Source organism: Chiloscyllium punctatum, chromosome 4, assembly GCF_047496795.1.
Source record: "Chiloscyllium punctatum isolate Juve2018m chromosome 4, sChiPun1.3, whole genome shotgun sequence".
Taxonomy (NCBI): Eukaryota; Metazoa; Chordata; class Chondrichthyes; order Orectolobiformes; family Hemiscylliidae; genus Chiloscyllium; species Chiloscyllium punctatum.
The window spans coordinates 82,516,688-82,531,925 of record NC_092742.1 but is presented as its reverse complement, the minus strand read 5'-3'; the positions used below and the strand labels follow the sequence as shown (position 1 = coordinate 82,531,925).

Below are 15,238 nucleotides of genomic sequence, written 5' to 3'. Positions count from 1 at the left end.
GGCACAGTGGTAGTGTCCCTATCTCTCAGTAAGGAGGCTGCCTCAAGGTTCAAGCTCCACATGCTCCTGAGGTGAGTAATAACATCTCTGAACAAGTTAATTAGAAAACATTTGTTGCGTAGTCAGGTGGGAGATCAACACCAAAACATCACTCCTCCTGATTCAAGCAATGTCTTTATTGGCTACCACACCAACGCATTTACAGTGGAGGTAAAAGCTACATCAGGGCACGATATCCATATTGGAAGGTTCCTGTTCAAGTTTACTTTTTGGTTTTCAAGGGCTGCTTTTTCATTCTCACTAACTCCATTTTAAATGATGCAATCATATGGTAACATTACTTTCTGTACTGATATATGTACTGTGTGATGTTTTGCAAATGGACTGAAAAGGAAGCAGAATTCGAAGAATTCACCAATACCAACATCAATAATCAACAAAACACCACTAAACTTAAAGCCCCGACACACAAAGAAGTATTAATTACACAGACACACAGGATTTAAACTGGCAGAAGACAACACATTATAAGCTGGCAATTACTTCTCCTCAAAAATAACTTACGCAAACTTACATACACAAAAATCTATCAACTTGCAGATTTGCGAGAGCACATCACATATCCACACTATTTTAACCAACCTTAATACAGCAACCAATAATTTAACAGCTGACTTACTGATCATTACTAAAGCATCCATTGTGTATTCAACACATAGCTCCTGAAATTACGCAGCATTAAGCTAGAGATTCCACATTCACGTGGAAGTGATTTTCTCAGTGATTTCAAGTTGTCAAAGATTATTTGAAAGGTTTAAAACTATTCTCCCTGCTTTGTTACTTGTCTCTTCCTCCCAAACTTTGTGACCTTCCAGTCTACTCACCACACCCACCCCTCGCCTTGCAGCCCCCCCCGTCCATCTCTCCATGCTCTCATCCCCTTGTGGCTTACCCATTTCCTCCCAACATCCCCTTGTGGATTTCATATCTCCCCAACTCCTTCCCCTTGTGGTCTTCCCATCCACATCTCCAGCACACCACCTGTCTCTCCCTTAGCATCTTCAGCCTGTCTCCTCCTCCACAGATGTGGCTTTCCCTCCCCCTGCGACCACATCGTTTCCCTTGCTAAAACCCCCCTTCCCTTTTTAGCAATCAGGAACCACCACCACCTCAGCTGCTTTGGCATTTCCTCCTCCTCATCCCAACAGCCTCCCTGTCCCCTCCCTCCACCCCTGCTTTCTCTCCCCACATCCTTTTGAGATTCCCCCTCCTCACTTCCAACCCCACCCTCCCACACAATTCCCGCTCCCTCTGCAGTATTCTTGGCTTGATCTCTTCCCCTCAGTGTCTCCTGTACCCCTAAATCCCCCAGCTGCTGTCTCCCTCACCTCTCAAAACCCTGCAGCCATCTGCACTGTCCAACCCCACCCGCACTGCACCCTCCCGCTTTCCCAACTTTCCCTCCAGTCCAAATCCTCTTCTCTTCTCCCATCATCCATTTCCTGCTTGCCTGCATTCCTTGCTGCCCAGTAAAATCCCTCCTATGTAAGCTAAAACTGTTTCTGATGACATCTTATCGCTAAACCTTGAGAGTTTGGACAATTGAAATATGTAGTAGCACAGTCAATAAGCTCCTGATCAATAAGCTCCCTCTCCACCTGAACTCTGATGCGGAACACACACTACTTTTAAGTTATACTGATATGGGTTTAAATTGTGTCTTCAATGCCTGCAAAATCTCTCCTTTTTCGTTTTTCTGCCATTCGGTAAGGCCTGAAAGACTCTTTGTTTAGCATTTATAACAGGGCTACTCATCTGATTTGCTCATTGTTTTTACTGAATTCTGCAGCTACTTCATAGTTTTACCACTCAGTGTGGAAAAATTTTCAATTCTGTTTCATTTTAATTTCTGCAGAAGTAGGGATAGAAGATTTATCTGCTACTTTTGACCCAAATCCAAAGCTGCAAACTAATTTTTTTTAAGGTAAACTTCTTTTTTGCTTCCTTCAGTAGTTGACACTTACAGCTCTGTAAGTCCATATACTTTCAGCTTACCATTTCCGACACAACGTAATAAGCGACATCTGGGATGGTTGCCATAGACTGCACACAAAAGAACTTAGAGTCAGAGTCCTACAGCACAGAGACAGATTCTTTGACCCAAACTGGTCCATGCCGACCAAAATGTCCATCAATGCTAATTGCATTTCCCTGCACTGAGCCGACATTCTTCCAATCCTTTCCTATCCATGTATTTGTCCAAATATCGTTTAAATGTTGTTAACATACTTGCCTCAACCACTTCAGCTGGCAGCTCATTCCATTTGTGTACCACTCTCTTGTGTAAAAAAAAGTTGCTTCTCAGGTTCCCTTTTATTCTTTCCCCTCAAACTTTAAACTGATGCCTTCTAGTCCTTGATTCCCCAAACCTGGGAAAAAGACAGTGCATTCACCCTATTTTTGCCTCTCAGGATCTTAAACGCTTCTATAAGAACTCCCCCCCCCTCTCAGTCCCCTACACTCTAAAGAAAACATTCTACCTTGTCCAACCTCTCCCTATAATTCAGACTGTTGAGTCCTGACAATATCCTTGTAAATCTCTTCTGCACTCTATACAGTTTAATAACATCCTCCATAAAGCAAGGTAACCAGAACCGAACACAATACTCCAAGTACAGCTTCATCAACGTCCTGTACAACTGCAACATAAGTTCCCAAGTTCTATACTCAATGCCCTGATTGATAAAGGCCAGTGTGCCAAAACTGCCCTGTCTACCTGTAACTCCACTTTCAGAGAACCATGCACCTGAACTTCAAGGTTCACTTACAACAGAGGTAGAGATCAGATGACTGGCAAGCCAGTTAATATGTCAAGTATATTTGCATTTCTTCAAACACCTACCTTTCTCAATTTTGGTCTCAACGATTCTCCCTCCTATTCCTCCCTACTTCGATAGATGCCAGTTCATCCTAATCTCTGCTATACATGTCTCACACCAGATTCACCTAATCTTTGTTGATGCTAGATAATGTTGGGTCCTTGCATCCCAGCACATCCTTTTTAGAATCATCAATCAGATGTCAAATTCTCCTCAGAATCATACTGCAAATAAACAGACCCTTCAATCACTCCAGGTCCACGCTGAGCATAACCCCATGCCAGAGTAGTCACGCCAGCCCCGGTGTCTGTCTGTCGTACATGCTCACACACACTAAAAAACGTGCACATGTTCATCAGCCATGCCATGCCTTTAGCCACTAGAGTTTGAAACCTCCCTCTTCTAAATCTACAGGACATGCACTGATGAGCAGACATTTAGTTCACCCCTTGCTAAATTTTCTCTTTTCCTTGATACCCAGTTTTCTCCTCCACCATTTTTCTACATTAGGAAGCACACAAAAGTGAAAATAGTTCTGCCTCCAGGGTTTGAATAGCTATTTGATCAAAACACTTTACCAAACAAGCAAACTATTATTCTGAATTATTTTAAGGCTTTTAAATCAGTTCAGACTGATGATATAATGATTCAACTTATTTAGACACCATTCTGTTTGCAACATGCAATCTTGCCAAAATAAAAAAGTAAACTTGGCTGCCATTGACACAGCCTGAAACATGACCAGGAACAGAGAGAGAGAGATGGAGAAAAAAAGACAGACAGACGGCTACATCTAGACAGGAAGCTATCTTAGACAGCACCCAGTACCAGATACGCAATGCTGGATCAGAAGTTACTATGAAGTTTGGTGTGAATGGACTATGATAATACTGCAGCTAATTAAGCACAGATTGAGGACTGAACCTTGTGCCTTTGAGTCTCTGGTTCAGCTATACATTTGATAAAGACATGAAAGTGCTAAACTGAGACAGGATAGTTTTAAACATACCAGATAATGTGAGTTGAAAAAAATAATTTTTGCACTTTAGCTGCAAAAGGCAATGTACTCCCTGGTTTGACAATACTAGAGGAATTACTACTGTGTTTATATAATAAGAGTATGTGTAGCCATATGAGCCTTCTCCACCAATTTGCACCATCATGGCTAACCTCCTAGTGGCAGTAATTCTACTTTCCTTCCTGCCACCCAGCCCGCAATCATCCTCAACTTCCTTACAGAATCTGTCTAACTCAGTCTTAAATACATTCAATAACCCAACTTTCACTGGTCTCCATGGAAGAGAATTCATGTACTAAATGACACATCTTTTATTTGTAAGTTGTGCTCCCTAATTCTAGAATGCCCCTTAAGGGGAAACATTCACACAGCATCTACCTTGGCAAGCCCCCAACATATGTTTCAATAAGATTATCTCACATTCTTCTAAATGCAGAATATAGGCCCATTAACCTTCAGCCCAATAATCAGCATAGTAAACGTTCTCTGAAGAGTCTCCCACCCCTCCTTAAGGATATCAAATCTGCACACAAGACATTCATGCACTCACACCAATGCCCTATATAACGTCGATACTCCATCCCCCTTGCAATAAAGGCCAACATTCCTTTTGCCTCACTAATGACTTCCTGTACTTGCACGCTGTCTTTGTGCTTCAGTTACAAGGTGTCCCAGATCCCTCTGCACCATAGCATTTTGCAGTCTCTCAAATTCTCTGATTTCTCACTCTTCCTGCCAAAGTGGGCAATCTCACAAAATACTCCATCTGTCACATTTTTGCCCCATCATTTAATCTAACTATATCCCTTTTTTGACTCTCTGTATCCTTTCCTCAATTTGGTGTCCCAACTATCTTATTAGCATCAGCAAACCTCAATACAACACTCTCAAGTCGTTTCATCAAGTTCATTAATATAGATTGTAAGCGCTTGAGGCTCTAGAACTGATGTCTGTTGCACTCCACAGGTGACAGTTTGCTAAGCTGAAAAATGACCACTGTTTCCTGTCTGCCATAGCCTTCAAATCCTCCTGGAAAACTGAAGGAAAGCATGCGTTGTACCTTTTTCAATAAAAGAGAAGGATAAACCTGGCAAGTATGGGTCATTTATTTTAATGTTAGTGGTAGCGAAGCATTTTACAAATTAAGAGTCATTTGGACAAGCATGGATTTAATATAAAAAAAGCTGAAAAATGTGTTGCTAGAAAAGCACAGCAGGTCAGGCAGCATCCAAGGAGCAGGAGAATCGACATTTCGGGCATAAGCCCTTCTTCAGGAATGAGGAAGGTGTGCCAAGCAGGCTAAGATAAAAGGTAGAGAGGAGTCACTTGGGGGAGGGGCGTTGGGAATGTGATAGGTGGAAGGAGGTTAAGGTGAGGGTGATAGGCCGGAGAGGCCGGGAAGATGATTGCAGGTCAAGAAGGTGGTGCTGAGTCCAAGGGTTGGGACTGAGATAAGGTGGGGGGAGGGGAAATGAGGAAGTTGGGAGAAATCTGCATTCATCCCTTGTGGTTGGAGGGTTCCTAGGCGGAAGAGGAGGTGCTCTTCCTCCAGGCGTTGTGTTGCCATGGTCTGGCGATGGAGGAGGCCAAGGACCTGCATGTCCTTGGCGGAGGCGGCTGGGGGGGGGAGGAGGTAAAGTGCTCAGCCACTGGGCAGGTTGGTGCGGGTGTCCCAGAAGTGTTCTCCGAAACGCTCCACAAGTAGAGGAGGCCACATCAGGTGCAGCGGATGCAGTAAATGATGTGTGTGGAGGTGCAGGTGAATTTGTGACGGATATGGAAGGATCCCTTGGGGCCTTGGAGGGAAGTAAGGGGGAGGTGTGGGTGCAAGTTTTGCATTTCTTGCGGTTGGAGGGGAAGGTGCCGGGAAAGGAGGTTGGGTTGGTGGGGGATGTGGACCTGACGAGGGAGTCGCGGAGGGAATGGTCTTTCCGGAATGCTGATAGGAGAGGGGAGGGAAATATATCCTTGGTGGTGGGATCTGTTTGGAGGTGGCGGAAATGACGAAGGATGATACGATGTATCTGGAGGTTGGTGGGGTGGTAGGTGAGGACCAGTGGGGTTCTGTCCTGGTAGCGATTGGAGGGGCGGGGTTCAAGGGCTGAGGAGCGGGAAGTGGAGGAGATGCTGTGGAGAGCATCATTAACCACGTCTGAGGGGAATTTGCAGTCTTTGAAGAAATGGCCATCTGGGTTGTTCGATATTGGAATTGGTCCTCCTGGGAGCAGATGTGGTGGAGATGAAGGAATGGGGAATATGGGATGGCGTTTTTATAGGGGGCAGGGTGGGAGGTGGTGTAATCTAGGTAGCTGTGAGAGTCGGTCGGTTTATAGTAAATGTCCGTGTTGAGTTGGTCGCCCGAGATAGAAATGGAGAGGTCTAGGAAGGGGAGGGAGGAGTCTGAGAAGGTCCAAGTAAATTTGAGGTCAGGGTGGAAGGTGTTAATAAAGTGGGTGAACTGTTCAACCCCCTCGTGTGAGCACAAGGTAGCATCGATAGAGTCATCGTTGTAGCAGAGGAGAAGGTGGGGGGTGGTGCCAGTGTAGCTGCAGAAGATGGACTGTTCCACATGTCCGACAAAGAGGCAGGCATAGCTGGGGCCCATGCGGGTGCCCATGGCTATTCCCTTAGTTTGGAGGAACTGGGAGGATTGGAAAGAAGTTGTTCAGAGTGAGGACCAGTTCAGTCAGTCGAAGAAGGGTGTCAGTGGAAGGGTGCTGGTTGGGTTGGCGGGAAAGGAAAAAGCAGAGGGCTTTGAAGGCTTCATGATGGGGGATGGAGGTGTACAGGGACTGGATGTCCATGGTGAAGATAAGGCGTTGGGGGCCGGGGAAGCGAAAATCATGGAGGAGGTGGTGGTCCCGAACGTAGGTGGGGAGTTCTTGGACTAAAGGGGACAGGACCGTGTCGAGGTATGCAGAGATGAGTTCGGTGGGGCAGGAGCAGGCTGAGACAATGGGTCGGCCGGGGCAGTCAGGTTTGTGGATTTTGGGCAGGAGGTAGAAACAGGCGGTGCGGGGTTGTGGGACTATGAGGTGAAGGCGGTGGATGGGAGATCCCCTGAGGTGATGAGGTTATGGATGGTCTGGGAGATGATGGTTTGGTGGTGGGAGGTGGGGTCATGGTCAAGGGGGCAGTAGGAGGAGGTGTCCGCGAGCTGGTATTTAGCCTCAGCAATTTAAAGATCGGTGCGCCAAACTACCATCGCGCCTCCCTTGTCTGCTGGTTTGATAGTGAGGTTGGGGTTGGAGCGGAGAGAGTGGAGGGCTGCATGTTGCTAGGGTGAGAGGTTGGACTGGGTGAGAGGGGTGGACAGGTTTGAAGCGATCGAGGGCGGGTAAGAGGCCAGTTCCAACCCTCGGACTCAGCACCGCCTTCTTGACCTGCAGTCTTCTTCTCGACCTCTCCGCCCCCACCCCCTCTCTGGCCTATCACCCTCACCATAACCTCCTTCCACCTATCACATTCCCAACGCCCCTCCCCCAAGTCCCTCCTCCCTACCTTTTATCTTAGCCTGCTTGGCTCACCTTCCTCATTCCTGAAGAAGGGCTTATGCCCGAAACGTCAATTCTCCTGCTCCTTGGATGCTGCCTGACCTGCTGCGCTTTCCCAGCAACATATTTTTCAGCTCTGATCTCCAGCATCCGCAGTCCTCACTTTCTCCTATTTAATATATAAAAAAAACAGCCAGCACAGGTTTTTTCAATGACAATTTGTGTTAAACTGATACAGCGGTACAGTTAAGTGTTAATAGTAGGAACTTTCAAAGGGAGTGTGATAAAGGGGAAGGAATACAATGGATTGAGAATTAGTGAAGGAATAGGAAGTGGAAAAGGTAGCTGAGCTGGTGTTTGTAATCTTCATTGCAATAAAGTTCCTGAACTCCTTGTACTTGCTGGAGCTGAGGGAAGGTGTTATGGGTGTCTTTAAAATAAATAAAAAATACTGTCATCTTATAGCATTAACAATGAAAAATGATACAAACTCAGTACACTTAAAGAGAACAAAGTGAAAAATGTTCAGTTTTAGCAGCGTGTATAAAAACTGGCTTAATTACAAATGGAAAATTCTGAAGTGACGGCACTTCTGCTAAAGAAAAACAGCAAATGCATATTGTCAAACAATTCATATGACACATAGTTGTTTTAGAATTCAATGTCGAGGTACAATAGTTTTTCAAAAGAAAAATAGTGTCATTTTAACAGGCCTGCCAATCACATTTCAATGGCTTTGAATTAAAATTTCCAAATATTAAACTGCCATTTTTATGCTGATATAACAGGAATTTCATACTTCAATGATACACAAAAATCCATCATTACGTATGACTGCAATCTCAGGGCAACTGAAACTTTGGCCAGCGCCTCCACAAGTCTACATATGAATCTGGGATATCAATAAGGTGCAATAGTATACTTTTAACTCAAATGGAGACTTTCACCAGCATTCCAACTATTTACAAGCATGTTGCAATTTACATGCTAAGCAATATGCTTTGCCCAGTTACTACCTGAAGTATAATTCACAATAGGTAGCAGTAAAGTTGCCATAGTTCTTCTGGAACATAGGACTTGCCTCTCATTAGAAACCAGTGACTAATGGTGGTTGAACCTGTGGGTCTCCATGCCTCAGGCGAGGGGAGACATTGAGAAGGACAACCCCTCATAGTAATCTCAGCCAGTGCAGGAATTGAAGTCACACTATTGGCATCACTCTGCACTGCGAACTAACCATCCAGCTAAATGAACCCCCACCTTACAATCCTCATTTCACCTCTGCTGATTCTTATCATGAACAGTAATGCTAATCCAAACACACCCACCCTGTTAAAGTCTAATTTACCACTCAACTTGTTAAAGAACATTAATTTTTGTTCTATTCCCATTTTCTCAAAGGAAGAGAACTAAAGTATTTTAACAGACACTGCACACAATACTCAAAAGGTCTTGCCTGTAACTATATTTAACAAAATCTCAAGTCTATGAGCTCATCCATAAAGGCAAAGCTCTCACTACGTAGGCAAATTAAAAATATAACAAGTCCACCAGACATTCCAAACATACTGCTACACTGAATAACAGAAACAATATAGTCTCGTATGAATGCCAGGGAAACATGTCCAAGAAATGCAAAAAGCAATAGGCATTTTACCTCCATGGAAAAAGGTTTCCAAATCCTGGTATAGCACAGCTCTTAGTTACCCCCACCCCCCATTGTTAATGTCAAATTTTTAAAAAAATGACAATTTCTTCTTGCTACTGGTCATATAGTTTAACAGACTACTGAACAATGTGATACGTTGCCTAAAACAGCTCAGTATATCACCTTTATTTATGGACACATAACTCGACTCAGCAATTCTTAATATAAGTTCATTCAATGGTGAGCAATCAGCTTACTCTTAAGGTCTCTTAGACCCTGGATGACAATGTAAGTAGCTAAAAGCTACTTTTCCAATCATTCCTTTTAAGTGGTGTTTACTTACTTGATCACGGTCTCCTGCAAAGCAACAGCTCTTCATAGTGCAGGAATTGAAATATCCTTGGTTATCAAACTCAAACACAGACTGTGGCGAATGAATGTCATATAATACTGGAGGGAGGCGACGCCGCAGTGCCAACAGCTGGGTCCCACTACTATTGAAGCGGACACTCATGGCACTCTGCATAGGAAGTTTTCCTCCATAACGGAGCAAGGAGCTACAAGAAGAACACAGGGGGTTACAAGAAATCCTAGCAGACTACCCACCTGTACAAATTCTGATTATTAATGCACTTTTATCTTTGCCACAAGTTTCTGTTGTTTAGAAATCTGTAGTAAACCCATCTGCCTCAGACAAGGAACCAATGTTTTCAGAGAAAAACAACTTCTGCTCAGACATGTGAACTCTGCATGTTGATTAAGCAGCAAGATCTTTTCACACCACAATTAACAGATTGCAGATTTGTCCAGAAACAGAAGCTCAACTGATAATGCAAGAATTCATATTGTCCTCAAATTCACTGGTTGAGAGCTAGCAAAACGCCTTCAGGAATAATGTATTTCAAGTCAACCCTTTCACGCTGGGATTGAAATCACTGGAATCCAGTGTTGCAGGTTTAGCGTTTCCTGACTTTTATTTCATTATTTCAATTAATGTGCCAAAAGCATAAATCTTTCATAATTCTCTAATTTCGCTGCCCACCAATCACAATCTCCCCTTCCAAATATTAGCTTTAGCATCATCGAAAACATATTGAAAGGTGAGAATCTTAATGCAAATAAAATTACGAACAGAAATATAATCTTCAAGACATGTTAGATACTCAAAGATTTCTGGATGCAATGCAAACATACCTATTCTGTACAGTGAATGCAGTATCAGAAAATATTTTGATCTACAACAGGATATTCATTAGTTTATTTATTTGTGAACACCTCAGGCTGTAAAGCTGATTATAGTGCATTAGAAGACATTAAATGTCACACAATCAGTCAATTAGTATACCACAATAAGCCACAAGTATTCTAGCAGAACTGTCACAATGAATTCCCAGTTTTTTCCAAAGTTCAGGCATTGTGACACATCTCTAAAGGTGGTGATACTTGAAGCTAGGTCCTGTCGCCCAGAGATAGGGACAGTGTTACTGCGTCACAAGATCCCTTTGAATTTCCAATCAAAGTTGACTGTCCCTCAGTCTAGTGTTTAGTGAGAGATTATGAGCATGGGAGAGAACAACAGAGGCATAAATAGATTGAACTTTGCTAGGTAGATTTATTTGTACCAATAATACATTTATCCCATAAAAATATCCCCATTCAACACCACAACAGAAATAAGTATCATGTGACCTGTAGCTTTTCAATGAAAATCTACAAGGAGCATTCTAACTTGACTTTTTTATTCACTGCGCAAGTTTAGAATTTCCTTGACAGAAATTGGTACTCCTGTATCGCTGGTATGACTGCACAATACAGCCAAAGTCAGATGTCCTATAAGTTAAAAATATTCACCTCAAGGATGACTAACAAAGTGCTGAGAGCAGTTCTAGAAATAAGAAAAAAATATATTTTCTAACATCAATAAATCAAAAAAGAAAGAAAGCAAGCAGCTCCAACTCTTCTAGTTACTCAAACCTCTAATTATAGCAGTAGTCTCAATTTTATATGTTCTTGTTTTCTCCAGACTACAACTGGAATCTCAGTGTGTATGGATTCAATTTATTATAGGAGGATCTTACTAAATCCTGCATCTTCAGTTGACAGCTTCCCATAGCACAAATAACCATTTTGAAATAACCACTTTGAACCTAATATAAAAATAACTAAAATCTAAGAATTAAGATACAATATTTTGCTTTCTCCAATTTAAAAGTTAGCCATTTTTTTTGTTCAATTATATTTCTTCCACTACTGGATTGCTGAATAATGACAAATTTACAAGAAAATGTACACATCCTCCTTCCTTATTAACAGATTTTCTGAACTAATCTATGAGAATATTTTGCTTAAAAATTTCAAAAAGAATTCCTCATAACTCTTGGCCAAGGCAACAAAGTATTGAAAGTTGATCAAGCATTCTACATTTGTAAACAATAGAGAACAACCAATCTGTAACTGCAATCAAAAGCCATCCCAACACAAGTTGTATAATTTGGTCAATAAGTATAAAACTAGTCTTGCTTCCTGTTGAAACGTTTGTCTTTTCAAACTTCCTCAGAACAAACAGATAAAAGTGTGGGCGGCACAGTGGTTAGCACTGCTGCTTCACAGCACCACGGACCCAGGTTCGATTCCCACCTCGGGCAACTGTCTGTACAGAGTTTGCACATTCTCCCAGTGTCTGCGTGGGTTTCCTCCCACACCCCAAATACCTGCAAATCAGGTGAACTGGCCATGTTAAATTGCCCATTGTTGCATTGGTCAGGGGTAAATGTAGGGAAATAGGTCTGGGTGGGTTACTCTTCAGAGGATCAGTGTGGACTTGTTGGGCCAAATGGTCTGTTTCCACACTGTAGGGAATCTAATCTAATCAAATGGCAGACTCGATGTAAAAGATACCCAAAATGTTTACTTCAGCCATGTATTTCCCTAGCTGAAAATGTGTTGCTGGAAAAGCGCAGCAGGTCAGGCAGCATCCAAGGAACAGGAGAATCGACGTTTCGGGCATCAGCCCTTCTTCAGGAATTCCTGAAGAATCCCTGAAGAAGGGCTGATGCCCGAAACGTCGATTCTCCTGTTCCTTGGATGCTGCCTGACCTGCTGTGCTTTTCCAGCAAAACATTTTCAGCTCTGATCTCCAGCATCTGCAGTCCTCACTTTCTCCTCATGTATTTCCCTACCATGGTTTAAGACACAAGTAAAAGTATCATTATTACAAATTATTAGAAAAGGCTGGTACGCTGTACAGATCATAATTTGTTTTTCTAAGACCTTGAAGAGTTCATTAAAAACTCTCAGTTTGTTCATCTACAGAAGATAACCTTTTAAAAATATTAATTGTAAACCCATGCTAGCTAATTATATGGTTGCTGATTTACAAGCCAAAAGGAGAATATCACATTCTACTGTTTAGTGTTAAAACAATACAAAGGCACCCAGTCTAAAAAAACTGTTAGTTCATCTTTCAACTGCGGAATCAATTACTTTGAGAGATTTACACATACTTATACAGCCACAGTGGCCGTGCCTTTGAAAGTGCCTGCGAGAGAAAGGAGAGTGTCATAAGCTTTTTCCAGTTGTCTGATATGGATGATTTAGCAAGTGAAATGAGCAAATGTGGATGTAGGTTTGCTTGCTGAGCTGGAAGGTTCATTTTCAGACATTTCTTCACCATACTAGGTAACATCTTCAGTGAGCCTCCAGGTGAAGCTCTGGTGGTTCCTGCTTTCTCTGTTTGAGTTTCCTTTGGTTGGTGATGTCATTTCCTGTGGTGACATCATTTCCCGTTCTTTTTCTCAGGGGGTGATAAACGGGGCTCAGAACAACGTGCTTGTTGATAGAGTTCCGGTTGGAATGCCATGCTTCTAGGAATTGTCGTGTCTCTGTTTGCCTTGTCCTAGGATGGATGTGCTGTCCCAGTCGAAGTGGTGTCCTTCATTATCCATATGCAAGGACACTAGTGAGAGAGGATCAGGTTGTTTTGTGGCTAGTTGATGTTCATGTATCCCAGGATAAGGAAAGACACTACTTCGACTGGGGCAACACATCCTAGGACAAGCCAAACAGAGACACGCGTGAGAATTCAGTGAAGCATGGCATTCCAACCAAAATTCTATCAACAAACACATTGACTTGGACCCCGTTTGCCACCCCTGAGAAAAAAAAGGAAATGATATCACCACGGGAAATGACATCGCCAACCCAAGGAAACCCAAACATATAAATAGAAAGCAGGAAACACCAGCAGTGCTTCATCTGGAAGCTCACTGAAGATGTTACCTAGTTTGGTGACAAAACATCTGAAAATGAACCTTCCAGTTCAGCCAGCAAACCTACATCCAGAACCTCAACCTGAGCTACAAATCTTCTCAAAATGAGCAAATGTTTTTCAAAAGACAACCATTTTTTGATCACCAGCATCAATAGTACTTTCTGTATTTAATATTTTCTATGCAAAGATCCAAATAATCAGCAGAAATATTTTTAATGCTCAAAGATATTAAGCTGCCAACCTCTTTTCTCTCAAATTACTTTATAACTAAAAAGATTCAACTTTTATGTGGCACACATTACATGGGGAAAATATCAAAGGAGTTCACACAATTACTGAGTACAACTACTAACACAGGTAACGGAGAGAAAATACGAAAATTTAAAGGAACTCCTGGAGTTCAAATTACACATCCATCATTATTAGATATTACAAAAGTTCAATTTCTCTACTTATTTTTTTAAAAAGTCATATGTAATACCACCAGACTGACTCAAAGCTCTTACAATCCCACACACTCTCCTCAGAAACATACATCTTGAAGCAATTCATACGGGTGACACGGTGGCTCAGTGGTTAGCACTGCTGACTCACAGCACCAGGGTCCCAGGTTCAATTCCAGCCTCGGGCAACTGCCTGTGTGTAGTTTGCACATTCTCCCAGTGTATATGCGGGTTTCCTCCGGGTGCTCCGGCTTCCTCCCACATTCCAAAGATGTAGTCAGGTGAATTGGCTGTGTTAAATTGCTCATAGAGTTAGGCACATTAGTCAGAAGGAAATGGGTCTGGGTGGGTTACTCTTCGGAGGGTGTATGGACTTGTTGGGCCGAAGGGCCTGTTCCCACACTGTAAGGAATCTAATCAGTCACCCAACAACACCCCTTCACTCCTAGTGCTAATCATCTTCATGCCCAGTCATTTGGCCCCTTACAAACAAGACCTTCCAGATATAACAAGAAAAATGAAACAGTTCTAAAATCAAGTCCAGCATGTCTTAAGCTGCAATTATTAACTATGCAGCCGAGTGTGACAGCCAATGCATTTAAACCAAATCTACAAAGAAACAGTAATCGTCCAGATTATAATGAACAAATTAGACCCCTGGATTCCTAAATAAATAGCGTATTTTTAACTGAAAAATTAAAACATTCTGAAGTCATATCAAAACTTGAAACACGAACTCTGTCTTTCTTTCCACAGCTGCTGAACCTTTCCAGCACTTTGCTTTTATTTCAGATTTCCAGAATCATGATTTTTACAGCTAGCACTCATTAAATTTACCTTTCATATCCAATAATGCTTTAGGGAAGTTCTTTTTTTCCCCAAAAACTTGCTCATAGGATGCAAGTATTACTTGCAAGGGCAACATTTATTGTCCATCTCTAATTGCTTTGAGGAGGTACGATGAGTTGCCTCCTGAACCAGTGTAGTCCATGCGGTTTGGTTTTAGGGAGTTCTAAGATTTCGACACAGAGACAATGATGGAACAGTGATATATTTCAAAGTCACACTAATGGATAACTTTGACAGGAACCTGCAGATAGCAGTATTCCCATTTGCCAGTTTGTTCTTCTGGATGATCAAAATTGTAGGTTTGGAAAGCAACATTAAATAAGCCTTGGCAAGTGCATCAACAGTGGGTTTTTTACATGATACACACTGCAGCCACAGTGTGCTAGTGGAGGAGTATGTGAATATGGTAAATGAATTGTTAATCAAGCAGGCTATTTCATAGTAGATTACATCAAGCTTTGAGTGTTGTTACAATTATATTTATCCAGGCAGACAGGGAAACACTCTGTCAGACGTGACTTGTACCTTGCTGATGCTGTACAGGCGTTAGGAAATCAGAAAGTGGTTAGTCCAGAATATCTAGCTTCTCAGTATTTATGTGGTTTACCCTGCTTATTTTTTGTTCCAATGGTGAATC

General features: G+C 42.4%; 1 protein-coding gene across 1 annotated transcript in view; it reads right to left on the bottom strand.

The window, feature by feature from the left end:
• The window catches only part of dcaf5 (ddb1 and cul4 associated factor 5), a gene marked incomplete at its 5' end in the record, with an annotated part of 79,394 nt that overhangs the window by 35,127 nt on the left and 29,029 nt on the right, over nucleotides 1-15,238 (bottom strand). Inside the window, one exon of the mRNA XM_072567888.1 lies at nucleotides 9,383-9,596. Coding sequence (XP_072423989.1) covers nucleotides 9,383-9,596 — 214 coding nt within the window. The remainder of the gene's footprint in view (nucleotides 1-9,382; nucleotides 9,597-15,238) is intronic.